This window comes from Medicago sativa, chromosome 8, assembly GCF_051527215.1.
Source record: "Medicago sativa cultivar Bolivia chromosome 8, Bolivia_mono, whole genome shotgun sequence".
Classification (NCBI taxonomy): Eukaryota; Viridiplantae; Streptophyta; class Magnoliopsida; order Fabales; family Fabaceae; genus Medicago; species Medicago sativa.
Window position 1 is genome coordinate 42,301,251 of NC_140756.1, and position 20,174 is coordinate 42,321,424.

The window sequence follows — 20,174 nt, forward strand, 5'->3', positions numbered from 1 at the left end:
AAGAGATAAGAGATTCGTAGAATCGTCAAGATAAGTAATGTCAGAAAGAGGCACATGTTTCAAGGTACAAAAATGAGACTGATGTATAAATTATATGTTACCCGATAAGATTATGTATACTTGAAAGGATGTTTTTAAGTTACAAGTAAGCACTGCAGGGCAAACCTGGTATCCGATAGGATTCCAGTTAAAAGGCAAATCCTGAGTGTTCATGTTTATGATAAGATACCTTTATGAATGGTTTATGTTAAGTGGGTAAGGTGCGAGTTTGAGACAAGCAGTTTATGTGTAGCAAGGTAAGTTCCAAGTCATGATATACTAAGATCACTCTAAGTTTGAGTGATATTAAGATCAAGAAGACTATGTTCAGTTACATGTGGGTTAAGAAACAAGATGAGGACACGATGCGATAAACCCTTTGGATATGTATGAAGGGGAAAAATGTTTGACTCAGACCATATATGATAAGTTTTTGTCATGAGGATTGGTAGTTGATCTCTAAATTTCGAGGACGAAATTTTTTTTAAGGGGGGTAGAATGTAATATCCCGCTCGTCAGCTAATGGAAATTTTATCGGATAAATGTATCAAAGGACTAAGATTCATGGAAAGCAAATATGACGAAAATGTTAAGTACGAGGGAAGTTAATATTATGTGGTATCAGTTAAATATGGACTTGTGTATCAGTGTCAGGTAAACACGACTGAGACGAAGGGCATTTAAGTATTTGCGCTCAAGGGAGTATATAAGTGGTTTTGGCCTCAAAATATTCATTTTCCCATTTCACTTCTCTCTCTAGGTTTTGGAAAACCTTTTCTCTCCTCCTTCTCTTTAAGAATTGCGCCTCTCTCTCCTCTCTAAGTCGTCCAAACTTCTTCAATACATGATCAAGCATGGCTTAGCAAGCAAGAAACAAGTGAAATAAGGGATTTAATCATGGTTTGGGTTGAAAGTCAAGAATCAAGAATGAAGAGGCATCTAGGGTTTGAGCTTGGAACTTGAAGGAAAGTAAGCAAACATGATTAGGTGAGTTCCATAGATAGTTTACCTACCTTTGGTTGTGTAAATTCATGTTAGAAAAGATTGATTTATGTTTATGAGGGATTTAGAACCCTAATGTTCTTTTGATCAATTCTTGTTGATTCCTTGTTAATTTGCCATGAAATATGTTATTTAAAGTCAATATATGTTGCTGGATGATTATGGTGCATTGCAGGATCAAACTGAACAAGTTTTGGATCAAAACTGGAAATTTTATACCACAGACCCGAAGAACTACGCTATTAGCGAAATCCACGCTAATAGCGAAATTCTTCAGGCAGGCCACGCCTCAGGTGCGCTATTAGCGCAGGTCTCTGGATGGGCCAGCATGCTTTTGGCATGTTGGTCCATTCTAGGGTCCGTGGTGCGTTCCGATGCTTTTCTTTCAACGTTTTACAACTTTATAACCCTTAAACAACATCTAGGCAATGCACATAACATCAAACGATTCTCGAAATGAAAATCATGGCAAACTTAATAAGAATGGCAAGAGTGAATCAAGAGAGTTTAAGCCGATATTACTCGGGTAGCAATGAATTAAGAAAGGGAATGAATGTAGAGCCTCGACATAGTGTTGAGAACTAGCATGATAGCATGCATGTTAGGTATGGCAAGTATAGGATATGACTCCCTAGAATGATAAGTCGCGAAGTGTATGTTCTTCGCATATGATCAAGTATGAATTAGCAAGTATGTAAGCCGTGGATTGACTAGTTAATCTCTTCGCCATGATAAGTATGTTTATGAACAAGTATAGGTTACCGCTAGTCGGATCGATTAAGGTTCCGAGGTAAATAAGCAAGTATGTATATGTTTAACTTATATGCACGACAAGACCATGACTAATAAGTAGGTGGCATGTCTCTTGCTATCCACATCAGGGGGATACAAGAGGTTCTCGATCTAAGGGGAACGATTCAAGCCGTAAGGGACCCGCATGTCACTGAAACTAACAAGACGTAGGTGTTCGTGTCTCTTGTTATCCACGCCAGGGGGATACAAGAGGTTCTCGACCTAAGGGGAACGGTTCAAGCCGCAAGGGACCCGCACGACACCGAGGGAGTCCGATGTACGTACATCGGTCATGTATGGGATTGTTCCCGGGGTTACTCCACCCGCGACTATCCGTAAAATGAATCAAGATAATAATTGTTTGTTCAACGCTAACCTAACGAATGAACTTAGTCCCGATTATGTTTCTAATGATTATGATTATGTTATGTTTATGCTCATGATCGAGCCCATGTATGATTATGATTAAGAACAAGAACAAGAGCACTAGGTGCTATAAGACAAGTGCAATCATGAATAGAACAAGAAAAGTATGTTATGCCGATGACGATCTTAGGTTCCCCTAGTCGTCCGGTTTAGGATTGTGTCATGATTATGTTATGTTAAGTCTTGATGCGTTTAACGTATCTTGAGTTAGCGGTCCTAGGATCCCTTGACCGCCATGACACATATAATTATAGTAAGCCTATAACAAGTAAGATGTTTGTATGACGGCCCTAGCATGCACAACCGTCTAATTATGCAAGTCCCCACACACGTATAATCAACCGTCAGGTTGTAATGTAGACACGTGGTGACCGTAGGTTTCCCCTTGAGGTTGCCTATAGCCTAGGATTTAGGGGAACTCACTGAGACATTATGTCTCATCCCAATCCTTATTTGTTTCAGATATCAGGTTGGACTTTAAGGTAGCAGCCGAATGGATTTTTTCAACATGAGCTCGTTCGTACCCGAAGCATGAAGATTATGGATCTCAAGGATCTATTTATGTTAATTTAGACAAGTTATGATGTATTGATAGTATACGAACGCGTTTTGTTGTATATAAATTCATTCGAAGTTTTTAAGTTGTAAATTTTTAATGTATCCAGTACTAAATTCAATTCATATGCTAGACTTTCTAGATACGTCTAGTATGGGTGTTACAGTTTGAGATTGTTGAGAAGTTTTGAGTTGTAGCGTATCGGGTTGAATTACCGCCGTCGTTGTCAAATCTTCATGATGTGTTTCATGTATCTCAGTTGAGGTAGTATGTGTATGATCTGTCTCACGTGATGCAAGTGGATGATTTAGAATTAAGGGATAATTTGACTGTTGAGACTTGACCGGTTAGGATCGAGGATCGGGAAGTTAAGCGCTTAAGAGGAAAAGAAATCATTTTGGTGAAGGCGAATTGGGTTGGACCAACTGGTGAGAATGCTACTTGGGAATCCGAGAGTAAGATGACGGTTTCGTATCCGAAGTTGTTTTCTTCAGTTAATTTTCGAGGACGAAAATTCTTTTTAGTGGGGGAGAGTTGTAACAGCCCGTTTTTTGCTAGAATTCTTTTAATTATTTATTATGTGTTTATATGTGCTTGTATGTGATTATTTGCCTTTGTGTGTATTTATTTGGGGATTAGTGGATTTTTGGCCTATAAGGGTATTTTGGTCATTTTTAGACTAAGGGGTATTTCGGTCATTTGGCGAGTAAGGGTAAATTAATCATTTTATTAAGGTTATTTTTTACGTTTTAGTGAGAATGATTATTTTTACTAAGTTACTAGTGAGTTGGGGTAATTACTTAGTGTTTTAACAGTTTAAACATAACTCTTATGCGAAATTAGGTCAAGCCATTTATTATTTCATTTCACAAAAACATAAGAGGTAGAGAGAGAAAGTAGATCACAAGAGGAAAGAAGAGGAAGCTCGAGAGAGAGAGAGCTTGGGGTTGAAGAGCTAGGAGCTAAATTGAAGCCATAGCTAGGATCTTTGAAGCTGGAGGTAAGGGGATAGATTCTTTTCATCAATTAAGCTATAATTTCAACTTTTGATTATGGGTCATAAGTGATTATTGTGAATTATGACTTTTTATGAATTTTGATGTCAAATTCGGTGCTCATGATTATGTGGTAAATTTGGGTATATGAAATTGATTATAAACTAGTTGTTTGTGCTTGAACTTCATGGTTGTTATCTGTTAAAATGAATTATTTGAGGTTTTGGCTTAAAATGGTGAAAATGAAGTTGTTGTTGTTGATTGTTGGTGAATTCATAATTTCATGCTATGAATGTTGTTGGTTGTTGTTGGTAATGATAATTCATGAATTTGGTAATGATAATTTTGAGTTGTTGTTTGTTGTTGTTGTTGTGTTGTGTTTGGAAGAATTGAAATGTTGTTCATAGAAACTTTGGTGTTTTATGTGAAAACTTTTGAATTGTTGCATAAGCTATTTTGAGGGTTGTGTACAGAGCTTATTTGATGTGTTTGAGCCTTGAAACATGACTTTAATGGTTTTGGGATAAAGGGGGATATAAATAAGCACTTTTGGGGCGTTTTTGACGAAAATCCGAGGCCGAAACATACCAAACGGGCTTTTTCGCAGCGCTGGCTCCTGCACTGGAGCTCTAGGCGCCCAGTTACAGAGAGCCAGCGCTTGGCCCTGGCATCCCTGGCGCTAGCCGCCCTGACAGGAACAACATCCATTGTTGTTTCGCGTTTGGGTGCATGCGGGGCGACACGTATGGTCTCTAGGAGATTTGCAAATTGATAGATAGCTTGTTATATTTCCTTATAGGTTTAGATTTTAAATTGTCTAGTTTTGCAAATTGTCTAAGAATTGTTAATATTTGATTGTAATAAGATTTACATTGCGAACCTCTCAATTCTATTGTGAATCTTATTGGCACATAGTCTTGAATTTTTGTAATTGTTGTGATTGTTCAAACTTGTTTCCAATTAGTCAAAACATTTCAAATCGATTTCGCTATTCACCCCCTCTAGCGCGTAACCTTATTGGCCATATAGACCAACAATGTGATGTTGTTAAAGGGGTTTTGGTCCATTTTGATGGGTTTTTGGAGTTTTCGTGCGAGTAGCGTGTGTCAGGTGGTTGGAACTAATTTATGGGGTCATCCGCGAGGGAGATTGAGGTTTTTGTCTCAACTTTAGTTTTGAGGTTGTGCGAGGTTTGACATTGAATTTTTTACGTTGGCATTTTGGTTGGTGGTGAGTTTATTTATGGGGTTTGGCGATAGACATCGGTTGAATGATGTTTTTGTTGGTGCTTTGATGTATGAGGTGTAAGAGTTTAATTTTAAGTGTTTCGTCTATATACAATGTTCTTGCTTATTTTTGTCTTGATGATCTCTATTATTCTTGAATAGAGATTTGGTTATTAATAAATTCTTGACAAAAGAAAAACAAAATTACCTCTTATTGACTTTTTTGGAAATGACTCATCATCTAATCTTTATCATTGTTTTTTTCTTTTCTTATCTAAATACAAATACTCCAGCACGAAAAGTTCTAGTTTTTTAAGGAAACCAAAACTGTCTATATCCGAGACCGAGAGAGGTAGTGTATACCATTATTCAACAACTCTTTTTAATTGATTTTCCAGCGCACACCGAAGCACAGAACATAACAAGCTTTGTCCCTTTCATGAAACACCAATTCATTTCATATTGAAATTGAGTACGAGTGTTTGAATTAACAGTTCCGAAACACTTTGTGACAGCATCCTTAGTCGAAACTTGAAACATGGATAACTCGATCTCCGGCGACGATTTCAACTACCAATCCGGCTTCGGCAACCACTTCTCCTCCGAAGCCATCACCGGAGCTCTCCCTGTTGGACAAAACAGCCCCCTCATATGCCCTTTCGGTCTCTACGCCGAACAAATTTCCGGCACCTCTTTCACCACCCCTCGCTCGCTCAACCTCTTCAGGTTAATTAATTAATTAATGAATTAATTCAACTAACTTTTGTTTAACAACATTTACTTACTTATTTTTGTTTAATTAATTAGTTGGCTTTATCGGATTAAACCTTCGGTGACTCACGAACCGTTCAAGGCACGGGTTCCTTCTAATAAGAAAATATTGAGCGAGTTCAATGACTCAAACTGTTCTACAAACCCAACTCAGCTTCGATGGAAACCAGCAGATATACCTGATTCACCAACGGATTTCATTGATGGCTTATTCACTGTTTGTGGTTCTGGCAGCTCCTTCATGCGCCACGGATATGCTATTCACATGTAAGTAATAATTCTACTAACTTCCTTCTTTCTTTACTTTTATTCATTAGTTTAACTTTAATGGTAGATATAATTACAATTATTATTTATGTAAATGTAATAATAATAAGAAAATTTTACACAAGTGTCCATCATAGATGGTGTTGACTGTTGAGTTGCCATTCGGCGTATTTCATTTCATGGCAACTGTGTGTGATTTGCAGATCAATGATCTGTCAGTTAGTTATATATATATATATATATATATATATATATATATATATATATATATATATATATATATTTTTTTTTTTTTTTCAATTGTATTTTCAAATGAGTAGTGATATTTTGACATCCATTTGATGACAACTTTGTTGACAACCTTGTTTTTCTAACTTCGTATTGGTCAAAAGCAATGAAGAGAGAAAAAGGAAGAGAGAGAATAACAACATCATGTGAGCATGTGAGTATGAGAGAGAAAGTTGTTCAAAAGTTGTCAAAAAGTGGTTGTCAAAATATCATTTCTCTTTCCAAATTGACACATAAGATTTTTTACAGCCTAAAATTGAGTTTGAATCTTAAATGTCTGATCTCAGATCAACATCAAATATCAGCTACCTACTGCGTGAAAATGCTATTGGGTCCCAATTTCTTCATGTCGTACCATTAACTTTAAAATGTTATTGGGTCCCAATTTTAGTTCTGCCTTTTATATTTTTACTTTTAGTTCTGCCTTTTTTATTTTTACAAAAGTTCATGTTTCATTTTTTTAATGATATTTTTTTTTAATGATATATTAGAGTTGCCTACGCCAGAGAATTCGAATCTTTTATTTATTGTGAGGGGTGGTTGCTTGCTTTAATAACAATTGATCTAAGATTTAGTTCTAGGTTCTTAAATGGTTGATCCAACAAGAGGTTTTATCCCCTCTCCTTAGTAGAAAAATGCTATTAAGTTCTCCTGAAGTAGTAAGTACCGGACAAAATAGGACAGAGCAGTACATGACAGTATACAATTATACTGGAGAGATATGATATCTTTTATGTTGGTATTTTGGTATTTTTGATAGTTTGTATTCTGGACAAAAAGTCGTCTCATGGTTTAGTGAGGGACAAAAACAATCCCTTGCTATCTGTTTTGTCTAGTCTCGTGATCAGTTTCTAAGGGTGTGTTTGGATGGAGGGTTTAGGAGGGGAAGGGAAGGGAGGGGAGGGTTTAAATTTCATTTTTAAATTACGGACACTATAAAATATTTTTTGAAGAGTTAACATATTAACATGATAAATGATCATATAATACTTCAATCACACTTAATTTATTTTAGAGAAACATGTTATATAATCTATGATCATATAATACTTCAATTACACTTAATTTATTTTAGAGAAACATGTTATATAATCTCTAATTTAAAAAAGAAAAACAAACCCTCCCCTCCCTTCCCCTCCTAAACCCTCAATCCAAACGCACCCTAAATCAAATAGGATACACAATAGTTGTCCAGTCCTTTGTTTTTTAGAAAATCAAACACATAGTTAATAGTACACTTTTCATTGAGAAATTTCCATTTTTTTATTTCTCCTTAACCAGTGTCCAAACCTAGTTAACCTAGTTAGCCCTTAGCGGTACCTGTCTTGCTAATTGGAGTTGGTATTTATAAAGGTCATAGCATAGTCACATAATTCGTGTAATCAAGGGAGAATTGCGAATTGGTACGTGAGTACCGAATTCGGGTACTTCGGCGTATTGGTACGCACAAACCAGCGAACCAAGAGTACCAAAGCATGGTTACCGTTGATTGGTTGAAAAAAAGGTTTAGACTACAAAATAACTATAAAATGAATCACCATGAGTTGAGGACTGAGTGAGAAGAACAGGAACAAAGAGTGGAGAGTGAGAAACTTGGTAGAAGAAATTAGGTCTGGAACAGTGGTGGCGGCTGTTGTTTGAGCAGATGAGGAAGATGATAAAATTTGGGTTATTGTGGAAATTGGGCTTCTCTCTTGTTGGACCATTTTTTTATATTGGACTTTGCTGCATTTGGCCCAAAGAATTTTGAATTGCTAACTCTGCAGAAAATAATAATATAAGTGTATGACCTAGTGATTTCTTTAAGAAGTAAACTCTTTTCTTTTTTAACTAAACTACTTTTTTTTAGAAAATCTATAAATATATTTTTTGTAATTAAAAGTTTTAGTAAAAAAAAATACTTTTTTTTTATAGCTCACTATATTTATTTAGGTATTATTAGTACTACGAACCGGAGCGTACCAAAGCTGTATACCCCTATACGTACCGAATTCTTCTCCTGTCGCGTACCGCGAACCCGTACCCGTACCGCGTACCGGAACGAACCGCGAATTATGTGACTATAGAGAGCGTTCCTTAATTCTGTGGATCCCGTGATCATCCTTCACTAATGGGTTGGGTTTGTGGTATGCCAGATTTTGGCTCTGAACAAAAGCCATGTTCTAAACAAGGATGAATTAAGAATAATCAAGTAATTGGGGAAGTTGTTAAATTTGTGTACTATGATAATTAATTTGTTGAAATAATGTGTTTTCTTTACATGTCCTGTAATTAATGCCACCATGGATTTCTGCTTTAAATGAAATATATCAAATTTTGTTAATTATATCCAATTTTTCCAGTAGTCTAAGCAAAACACTACTAATGTTTAGTATGAGGATAAACTTTAAGGTAACATTACCACGTTAACAAATGAGGAAATTTTGTATCACTTGCAGGTACACTGCTAACAAATCAATGGATAATTGTGCCTTTTGCAATGCAGATGGTGACTTCTTGATAGTTCCCCAACAAGGAAGTAAGTAAACACTAAATTTCTCCTTGATTGAGAAAGTTGTGTTTTGGGGTTTTGGCTAATTACATTGTCCTTGTGTTCTTATGTAAAATTTCTCTCTGTACCCGTATAATTTCCCTATTGATCTATATTCAACGAATACATAGTGCTTCCTCTTGATACTTGTATGCGAAATAATTTTTCTATAAATTTTTGTTTTTCATAGGGTTGATTCAAATGTCTTTTAAATGGGTTCTTAAATGTTCATATTTTCTGCTGTTTCTGTTATTTGAGTTTGTCTTTGGTTCTTTATGTAGAATCTTATTATTAGTAGAAGGAAAAAAAATGGTGTCCCCATGTTTATGAATTCTTCCATTCATTGATATCTTCTTTGGTGTCCTGGCCAATACAAATTTCACGAATCTCAAAGCTTAAAATATGCTTAGTCCTTCCAGTGCGTGACAACTATTCCTTTCCATCATATTTATCTTTATGAATATTGAATTTGTAGGACTCTTCATCACTACCGAATGTGGAAGATTGAAAGTCTCCCCTGGTGATGTAGCTATTATACCTCAAGGTTTTCGTTTTAACGTCAATTTGCCTGATGGTCCCTCCCGTGGCTATGTTGCTGAAGTTTTCGGTACCCATTTTCAACTTCCTGATCTGGGACCAATTGGTATCTATTCTGCTCTGCATTTGAAAAATTAAAGAATATATTTTGTTTACTAATGCATGATGTGTATAAATAAAAATGAGTTTCATTTACATTTTAGGTGCTAATGGTCTTGCTTCCCCAAGGGACTTCCTTGCTCCCACTGCATGGTTTGAAGATAAATCATATCCTGGATACACTATAGTGCAAAAGTTTGGTGGTGAACTATTTACTGCAATACAAGATTTCTCTCCCTTCAATGTGGTTGCTTGGCATGGTAATTATGTTCCATATAAGGTTGGTGTTATATTCTTCTACATTGTTTAAAGATAATGACTCCTAGGGTTCATTTGATTTACTAAAAATTAAGAGGTTGGATATCACAAAGATACTTGTTTTATGTCTTATTTCGTAGGTGGTCATAAGATTGGATAAAGAAAGGAGTGAGGCACATAAAAAAAATCTTGTTAGTCAGGGAAATAGGGGACAACTTTTTGTCCCATACATGACAATTCAAGTTCAGATTATCCCCTTTTTATTTCCCTCACTCTGATAGAACCAACTGCTATATTACTACTAAAATTTGGTAAGAATCCCATTTAATTACAAACAATGGCAGCACTGCCAGGGTGAGGGGTAACCTTGGCGCAACTGGTAAAGTTGTTGTCATGTGACTGAAAGGTCACGGGTTCAAGTCCTGGAAACAGCCTCTTGTGTAAAAAACAGGGTAAGGCTGCGTACAATATACCAAATGGTGGGACCCCTTCCCAGACCCTGCGTATGCGGGAGCTTTAGTGCACTGGGTTGCCTTTTTTAATGGCAGCACTACCAGGGTCTGCCCATCTCCCCAATGCCAAAATATCATATTCCTCTCAAATGACAAGATGATCACATCTTTAATCCTCCTCTCCATTTATTGGAAACATGTGCTATTTGGCCTAACTAGTGCTATTTGGCCTAACTACTTCTCATAACTAACTAACAATAACAGATCTATCACCCTCTCTCTCTCACCCTTTGATCCATGGATTGAAGAAACGATGCAAGGAGCGCCGCTGCCTCATGAGGGACGCCGTTATGTGCGGCACTACACTCTGATTACTATCACCCTTGTTGTCTCTGGTGAAAATTCTGCCTTTTTATTTAATACCACCACGATCTATAATCACTGGTTACCATCCTTATGCCACCATAATAACCTCCAAACTCCCTAACATTTTGTCTTCATCAGTTGCTGGAATTAGCTCTCAGATATCGCCACTGAAGCTCCCTCACATCCTCTCTAAATGGAACAGAGGACACTGTAGTAAATTTTATATATGCGTACCAAGCATGTGGCTAAACTACTTATCGTTTAATTTGTTTATCCTATCATTTAATGGATGTACCTTAATTACTATTTTTTTTAAGAGGCCCTTAATTACAATTATTATTGTGACATTGTCAATTTTTTGGGGTTACGATTCTTGTGAAAAATTATCCATTGTGATTGTTATGGCTAATGTAATTTTCATCTGCAGTATGACCTAAGTAAATTCTGCCCTTATAATACAGTGTTGTATGATCACAGTGATCCATCAATTAATACTGGTATGCAAATTTTAAAAGAATTTTCTCTTAACCCCTTTCTTTCCATTTTCTTCTGGAAATTCCTGTTTTTATGCTTGTTTGTTTATAATAATTGTTTTTATACAGTGTTGACAGCACCAACTGATAAACCTGGGGTGGCATTGCTTGATTTTGTAATTTTCCCACCAAGGTGGCTTGTTGCCGAGCATACCTTCCGGCCTCCTTATTATCATCGCAATTGCATGAGTGAATTTATGGGTCTCATTCGTGGTAACTATGAGGTACATTATTTCAAAATTTGAGTTCTAATAACTGTTTTTTTGAAGCACTTATCTTTAGCTCATAAATTTAATATTTTCATTTCAGTCCATGTATAATGAAATTTATGTAAAAGATCCTCGAATGAAATTTCACCTATCAATTTAGTATTTAAAATTAAATGCGTAATTTGTCAATCAAATCAATATCCAAAATATCATATGCAATGGCTAATTTAACAGATAAGTGCAAAATTGTGTACACATTTGTTTTTACAGGCAAAAGTTGATGGATTTCTTCCGGGAGGTGCAAGTCTTCATAATTGTATGACACCCCATGGTCCTGATACCAAGTCATATGAGGTATGACTTTTTTGAACCATCAATTTGAGGCATTCATATCATTCTTTAATGTCTATCTTTCCATTCTCACAACCGGAAAACATTATCCATTTGTTGAATTGGTTTATGCATTAAATAACATGAATTGTTGAATTCAATTTTCTAATGTGTTTTTATGGTGTACAGTCCACCATTGCTCGTGGGAACAATGTAGGACCACAAAAAATCATCGACACAATGGCTTTTATGTTTGAATCGAGTTTGATTCCCCGTATTACTCGGTCGGCTCTCGAATCCCCGTTCTTGGATCATGACTATTACCAATGTTGGATTGGTTTGAGATCCCATTTCACAGTTCCTGAACAAAAGACAATAAAGACTGAAGAGTGAAATGGTTGTGTGCCACACGAATCAAACTGGATAATGAAAGTTACATGTACATATATAGAAATATAAATAACCAGCTTGAAATGTAATATAGATTGTTAAAAGCCAGTAAATAAATTAAATAAATAACAAAATGATTAGCTCATGACGGATAGAATATTGTTTGTATCAATTTTCTAAATATTGTGATTAGGGTTTGCTGATATCATGGACCAATGTAGTCAACGGTGGACCATCAATGAGAGCAAGACAAACTTGGTATAGAATGCTAGGAGGGGCGAGATTGAGATTGGGATTGGGAGATAGATTGTTTGTTGGTAACATTATGCACATAAAATTAAGACAGTGAGTTTTAATAAAAAAGATTATGAAATTTTGTTTTTCTTTTTTGACATAAAAATTTGTGACACTTGTGTTGATCATTATCCGCAGTTAGTTTTTTTTTTTAAATTAAATTTTGCAAAATGACCATTATGCATATAAAATTAACGAGATCATAAGTTTTAACAAGGACGATTATGAAATTTTGCTATACTTCGATTTTTATATATTAGTAGATATGCACATAAAATTAACCAGATCGTAAGTTTTAATAAGGACGATTATGAAATTTTGCTATACTTTGTTTTTTATATATTAGTAGATAATGTTCATTTTGCAAAATTTAATTTATTTGTCTACCAACAATATATAAAAAGGAAAATGTTAACTTGTGTCCTTAAGGCACAAGTTGATGAGTTAAAAGTAGAAATATTTTGTTGTAATTAATGTACTAGAATTTAATTTTTTTACTTTCAAGTAATTAAATGCACAAAATTTAAGAATTTTTTTTACTTTTGGTTGTTTAACATTTGTTCTAAGGGCACAAGTTAGCATACCTATATAAAAATTTTACTTTCATAATTGCCCTTATTAAAACTCATGAATTTCCTAATTTTATAATCGCCCTTTCAAAAAAAAAAAATCGTCCAACATACATTGAATGTTGTTTTGCATATAAAATAAAAATTATTTTCCTTCAAAAAAAAATATTTGATAAAAACACTACATTGATGTTTATATATTTAAGATAATCATTAGTTTCTAATATTTTATCATATCGACTTTCTCATATATGTATATAAAATTTGTTTATGCAAATTTAAACATTTAAAATCTGCAACGAGAATGGTACAAACATTGAACAGTATTTTGCATATAAAATAAAAATTTATTTAATAGAAACACTGCATTAATCTCGACATTCACATAATAGTTACGAGTTTTCTAAATTTTATCATATTGACTATTGCATATCGGTACATAAAAATTTTCTTCTGCATATATAAGCATATAAAATCATCAACAAATGTTGTTTTTATTGTGGTGGCCGGGGTTTGAACCCGGACCTTGCATATATTATGCATTGTCCAAACCAACTGAGCTAATCTCACGAGGACAACGACGAATGTTGTTTAAATTTGTAACCGTGTTTTAAATATAAATAACAATTTATTTAATAGACACACAACATTAATGTTGATCTTTTTCATTCAAAAACACATTAATGTTGATCTTTTGAAAATAGTCATGAGTTTCAAAAAATTTATCATATCGACTTTCTCATATATGTATATAAAATTTGTTCATGCAGATATAAACATTTTAAATATGCAACGAGAGCGGTGCAAACATTAAATAATGTTTTGTATGTAAAATAAAAATTTAATTAATAGAAACAGTGCATTAATGTTGGTATTTTAAAAATAGTCACGAGTTTTCAAAATTTTATCGTATCGAATATCACATATAAGAGACAACTATTTAATAGAAACATTACATTAATACTCATAATTTTCATTTAATATCTGCAAACATTCTACAATATTAATAATTTAATTATTTTTTATATAATTATCGAAATGTTACGTGACATGTGCGAAAGCACGAACCTTTTACTAGTTAAAATTAAAAAAGTCATCTCAAAATCTTATATTCTCTTAATATATAGTATAGATATATTGGTATGCATGTGTCATCTATCTACTTACTAACATGTGTGAAGTATAAATTTAGTTTTTTTTTTTTCTGCGCGTATAAAATGGTGAGGCCTACGTTACCCCTTCATGATTTGGGGGTATTTATCCTTCATGATATCAACCAATCAAATTGATCAATGTATACCTTATTAACTAAATCAAATATGGAAAGGAGTTTGGTAGAATATAATTATAGAATGAGAGAGAGTGGTCGTGTGAGAGAGAGAAGCGGTTACCCTAGCCACCACGAGCCACCGCGACAGCATTCACCTTCGCCGAAAGTAAGGTACTATGGGGGGGTGCGGGTTCCAAGCAGGTTACCACTACATGGGGGGATAGGGGAGAATGGTCTGACGTGAGACCGCGAAGATGGAAAGCGCAGGAACAGGTGGCAGACAGACGGGACAGGCTTTGGGAGGAGTAGCGACATGGAGGTTCGAGGCGGCAAGGGCAGTCTAGGGTTAGGGCAAGGTTTGGTTCTGAATGGGGAGACTACGATTCAGAGGATTCACGTGAATTTTGTGAATAGGTCCTTTCTCATGATGGGCAAGTGATTTTACAGTATCAACGACATACAGGGAGCATACAGGGAGGGAGGACGATCGCCTTGTCACCAACGGCGATCTGTGTCACGAAGGAGATATCCCAGCCATGCTGTTCTCAAACGCGTGGCATCTGGAGCTTCACAGGAAAGGTACGATCAGTATAATCACAAGGCAGAAGGCGTTGCTGCTGTTTTCCCTAGGGGCGATTACTGTGATGTGGTGAAACAGCAACATGACCACGGTGAAACACCTCGACAGAATGTAGTTTACATTAAGGATGCTGGTTCTGATTGTGTGTTGGACAGGGAGCAGGAACCTAGGCCATATGCTAAGGCTCTGGACGGTAATGACAAGACTAAGGTAGCGGTATCAATTGTTCCTTGTGAGCAAAAAGAGAAGAACTCAAAGGATGGACAGAATCAGATAGAGAATAACGGTACTGTACAACAAAATTTTGTATCTTTTTATTTTACCTACGTGCCGGATGATATTTCTTATCACTCTTTAAGGCAAGGTTTTGAGGTATGTGGGATTGTGGAGGATGTATATCTTGCTCGGAAACATAATGTCAATGGTGCAGTTTTTGGTTTTGTCCGTTATGATAAGGTTAAAGATGTTGAAAAATTGTGAAAGCGGTAAACAATGTTTGGTTTGGTGAGTGTAAGGTGGTGGCAAAGGTATCAAGTTTTGATCGTAATGGCAATAAGCGTCATGAGGGTGGTAAGCGTTGTGAGGGAGACAAAAGTAGAGAGGGTGTTAAAATATATAAGGGAGAAAAAAGTAAGATGGAGGCAATTGAGGTAGGTGCTGGTGTTAACTAGGGAGGAAAAAAATATGTTGAGGGAGAGAAAAAATTAGAGGGAGAAAAAAGAAAGATTAGAGAGATTGATGGTGATTTTGTAAGTGGAGGAAGGATAGCGGAGGAAGAGGTCTTGGAGCGTTCTGGAAAGGGTGGTAATGTGGTGTCAAAACAAATTTAAGTACCTAAATATATGTCCAAGGCCTCCGATATCTTGTGGGCATCGAAGGGTGTGGTTGTTACTGTGCTAAACGGGGAAGCTATTCCTGTTATACAGTGACGGATTTTTGATGCTGGATTTGAAAAACTTGATATTATTCCTTTGGGTGCTGACAAGGTTTTAGTTCGATCACCAAATGGCGAGGATGTCAGTGCTATGTTTTCTGAAGCACCGAATTTTTTTAGTAATTTTTTCTCGCCACCTGTCAAGTGGAACAAAGATGTTTTGGTTCGAGAACGAGGTGCTTGGGTAAGAATATATGGTGTGCCTTTACATGCTTGGAATTATAACTCTTTCAAACTTTGCGTAATGGATTATGGACGTCTGCTGAAGGTTGATGATTTTAAGTTGGAAAAAGAGCGGTTTGATTATGCGCGGGTATTATTGTCAACCGCGTCGTTGGAAGTGATTAATGTTGATGCTACTATTATGGTGGACGGTGTTCTTTTTGATTTTAAAATCATTGAAGAGTGGGGGTTCAAGTTAGGTGAAGATGCATGTTTAGATGATGAGGATGATGTCAAAGATGATCGTAACTCCGGTATGGTTGACGGTTTTGAGGACGACATAGGTCAGGAAGATGTTGAGGCGTTTGTGCATCAACTATCAGATTAGTAGGAAAAGGAAACACATGAACATGTTGGTGGTGGTTTGGCTCATTCTAGTGCTGAACCGCAAATACATGATGGTAGTAATGCTTCTGCCAAATTAAAAAGTAGAAAGACAGCTGCAAGTTGCTCTTCTAATTTAGGTGATATGAAACTAGTAAACAATGTGGTGCACAACAATCTTTATCAAAAGGCAACAGGTCAACCGTCTACACAAGATGTTGATTTAGCCGTGAGTGAGCAACAAGATATTAATCATGATGGTAGAAATTCACGTGCTGTTAATAGAGGTGAATAAAAAGTTTCAAAGCGCACTATTAATGCCCACCAGGTTGAGTTCACTCTGTTTCTTCGGGTCCGTGGAGTTTGAAGTGGATTTCAAGGCAGACGAATGCGGATAAAATTAATTCTAATAAGACTATTTCAGCAGATATTCCGCGAGGTTTAAAGAAAAAGGGAGGTGGTGTTATTCAATTTAATGCTCAAAGTTTAAAACGGATTGCTCGACTTCCAGCAAAGGACCGTCATGAAATTCTTCGAGCATTTCGGAAATCAGTTAAGAAGCGTAGGGTGGTTAATGAAATCTCCTTGAACAAGGTACCTTCTGTTGATAGTGCCCCTCAATCTTCTAGTTCTCAAGTATCTGTTAATAATGACTGGGTGAATTGGCTGGGGACTTCAGGGTAATAAACAAAAGGCTGTAGATGATGTTTGTTAGATAGGGAAGGTCGTGGGTCTTAAATTCAATTGGGATAATAATAATATGTTTGATGTTTTGTCGGGGGTGGGAAGAAATAAGAAGGAAGGTGATGGCGGTGGGAAGGTGGTGGTGTTTTTGTTTTATAATGAATATCATTTCTTGGAATGTCAGTGGGTTAGGGGGTTATGAAAAAAGGAGAGAAGTCCGTCAATTGGTGAAGGAGAAACAACCATATATTCTTTGTATTCAGGAAACAAAGTTGTCTCTGGTTGATACTTTAACTTGTAAATCTCTATGGGGGGAAGGCGATGTTCAGTATTCCTTTCAGCCTTCGGTAGGTTCTTCGGGCGGTTTAGTAACAATGTGGTATTGTAATGAGGTCATGGTGTGGTTAACTAGTTCTTTTGATCATGTTCTGGTGGTTATGGGCTGTTTGTTGAAAACCAATGAGAGTTTTGTTGTGTTTAATGTTTATGCACCGTGCGATGTATCTAGGCAACAGGTTCTTTGGGGTAATATTTCTTTGAAGTTGAATTCCTATGTTGGTCAAAATATTTGTGTCTGTGGTGACTTCAATGTGGTCCGGTATGTGGAGGAGCGCCGTAGTGTGGGTATGGTGTGTCGTCAGACATGGATTGCTAATTTTAACCAGTTTATTGATGGTCATTTATTTATTGATCTTCCTCTCCGTGGTCGCAGTTCTACTTGGTATCACGGGGATGGGAGATCTATGAGCCGCCTCGATCGTTTTCTGCTGTCTGAAGAGTGGTGTCTGACTGGGCCTAATTGTGTTCAGTCGGCTTCGTCAAGGGGGGTGTCGGATCATTGCCCTATTCAGTTATTTATAGATGAGGAAAATTGTGGGCCAAAACCGCTTCGTATGCTAACATGTTGGGAAAAGTTTCCAGGTTACAAAATTTTTGTCCGCGATTGATGGAACTCTTTCCTTGTTGAGGGGTGGGGTGGATATGTGTTGAAGGAAAAATTCAAGTTAATTAAATTGGCGTTAAAAGAGTGGCACCAGCAACATTCTCAGAATATTCCCTCAAAATTATTGTCTCTGAAGGGAAAAATTACATGTATTGATTTGAAAGGGGAGACTGTAGTTTTAAAGGATGATGAGGTAGAGAAGCTTCATGTATTATCTGAGGATTTATTCTCTTTATCTCGGATAAATAATAGTATTTGTTGGCAGCAATCGAGGGCTCAATGGCTTGGTGAAGGGGATGCTAATACTAAATTCTTTCATGCCATTATGTCTAACAGGATGAGAAGAAATGCGGCGTCTTCTTTTCTAGTAAATGGGGTAATGGTAGAAGGGGTTGATAATGTGTGTGGAGCTATTTATTCTAATTTCTCTTCACACTTTCAGTCCCGTGTAGAGGAGTGGCCCAGTATGCAAGGTCTACATTTTCGATCCCTGTCACATGCTGAGGGAGGCGGGTTAGTGAAACTGTTTTCATTGGAAGAGGTGAAGGTTACAGTGTGGGACTGTGATAATTATAAATGTCCGGGACCAGACGGCATTTCCTTTGGGTTCATTAAAGAGTTTTGGGATTTGTTGAAAGTTGATGTGATGCGCTTTATTATGGAATTTCATAGGAATGGCAGGTTGACCAAGGGGATAAATAGCACCTTCATTGATCTTATTCCCAAGGTTGCTAGCCCTCAACGTCTGAATGACTTCAGACCTATTTCTCTGGTGGGAAGTATGTATAATATTTTATCGAAGGTCCTTGCTAATAGAATTCGGATGATTATGAGTTCAGTTATTTCAGACTCTCAGTCGGCTTTCATTAAGGGTCGGAATATTCTTGATGGAATTTTGGTGGCGAATGAGGTGGTCGACGAAGCCCGCAAATGTAAAATGGAATTATTACTGTTTAAGGTCGATTTCGAGAAAGCTTATGACTCCATAGAGTGGGGTTATTTGGACGAGGTCATGAGTAAGATGGGGTTCCCAACTCTTTGGCAGAAGTGGATAAAGGAATGTATAGGAACAACTTCAGTTTTGGTTAATGGTAGTCCGACGACGGAGTTTCCTTTGAAGAGGGGGTTGAGGCAAGGCGATCCTTTGTCCCCTTTCTTGTTTCTTTTGACGACAGAGGGTTTTCATGTTTTGATGGAGTCGTTGATTGTTAATAATCTTTTTTTGGGTTATCAGATAGGAAGAAGCAAACCGATTGTTGTGTCTCATTTACAATTTGCAGATGATACATTAATTTTGGGAGAGAAGTCGTGGGCAAATGTAAGGGGTATGCGGGCAGTTCTTCTTCTTTTTGAATCCTTGTCTGGCCTAAAGGTGAATTTCTCCGAAAGCCAATTGGTTGGTGTTAATGTTGCGGGGTCGTGGCTATCAGAAGCGGCCAGGTTGCTTTAGTGTAGGGTGGGTTCTCTGCCTTTTGTGCATTTGGGTTGCCTATTGATTGTAATGCAAGACGTTTGTCGTTTTGGGGACCTATTATTGACAGTATTAATGCTAGACTGTTGGGTTGAAAGTCAAAACATTTATCTTTGGGTGGTCGTTTGATTCTATTGAAGTCTGTCTTGTCATCTCTGACTGTTTATGCTCTTTCTTTTTTCAAGGCTCCGGCAGGTATCATTTCCTCTATTGAATCTCTTTTAAATTGTTTTTTTTGGGGAGTGAGGACTGTTTTATCTTGGTTTTTCGGGTGTCAAACATTGATTAAGTTTGAACCTTTTTAACCTTTGATATCTCATTTTTTCTTGGGAAGGGAAAAATAAGAAAAAACCCTTGAGAATCGAGGCCCGGGAGTTGTTTTCGTCATGGGAAGGTGTTAGGCACCCACAACGACTATAATATTCTATAGGAACCGTCTTTACTTTCTACACGCGTGCTTTATTTTTTAAATGCTATTTGAAAATGTTATTTACACCTAAGGGTTTGCTAGGTTAAGAATTGGAGGGAGAAGAATGTGTTTGAATTTTTGTTTGATTGGACTTGGAGAAGTTTTGACTTCTTGCCTACATACCCTTTTAAGGGATCAAACTCCATGTAGTTCTCTTCCAAAAAAAGTGTTTTTGTTTTTGTTGGTTGATTTTAATTTTGAAAATGGGATTTTGAAGAATAAGAGAGAGAGGCCTCAAGGGCATAGGATTTTGGAAAATGTGCAGAACAAAACTTTAGTCAAAGTATTTAGCAATTGTTTTATCATTTATTAAGAAAATAAAAGGGAAAATTCATTGGGATTTTGATC

General features: G+C 36.5%; 1 protein-coding gene and 1 pseudogene across 1 annotated transcript; both read left to right on the top strand.

Annotated features, from left to right (window-relative positions):
• Positions 1-5,350: 5,350 nt before the first annotated feature.
• On the top strand, positions 5,351-12,211 carry HGO (homogentisate 1,2-dioxygenase). Its single transcript, XM_085731275.1, has 9 exons — positions 5,351-5,762; positions 5,844-6,074; positions 8,801-8,880; positions 9,368-9,535; positions 9,633-9,808; positions 11,032-11,101; positions 11,207-11,361; positions 11,617-11,700; positions 11,866-12,211. The coding sequence occupies exons 1-9, from the start codon at positions 5,575-5,577 to the stop codon at positions 12,067-12,069; spliced, it is 1,356 nt and encodes a 451-aa protein (XP_085587401.1). The 5' UTR covers positions 5,351-5,574; the 3' UTR covers positions 12,070-12,211.
• Positions 12,212-16,404: 4,193 nt separating this feature from the next.
• On the top strand, positions 16,405-19,486 carry LOC146899252 (uncharacterized; annotated as a pseudogene).
• Positions 19,487-20,174: the final 688 nt, after the last annotated feature.

Coding starts and splice junctions, on each gene's coding strand:
- HGO (XM_085731275.1), top strand. CDS start 5,575: ATGGATAACTCGATCTCCGGCGACGATTTCAACTACCAATCCGGCTTC. Junction 8,881..9,367: donor GATAGTTCCCCAACAAGGAA/GTAAGTAAACAC, acceptor TTGAATTTGTAG/GACTCTTCATCACTACCGAA. Junction 11,102..11,206: donor TGATCCATCAATTAATACTG/GTATGCAAATTT, acceptor GTTTTTATACAG/TGTTGACAGCACCAACTGAT.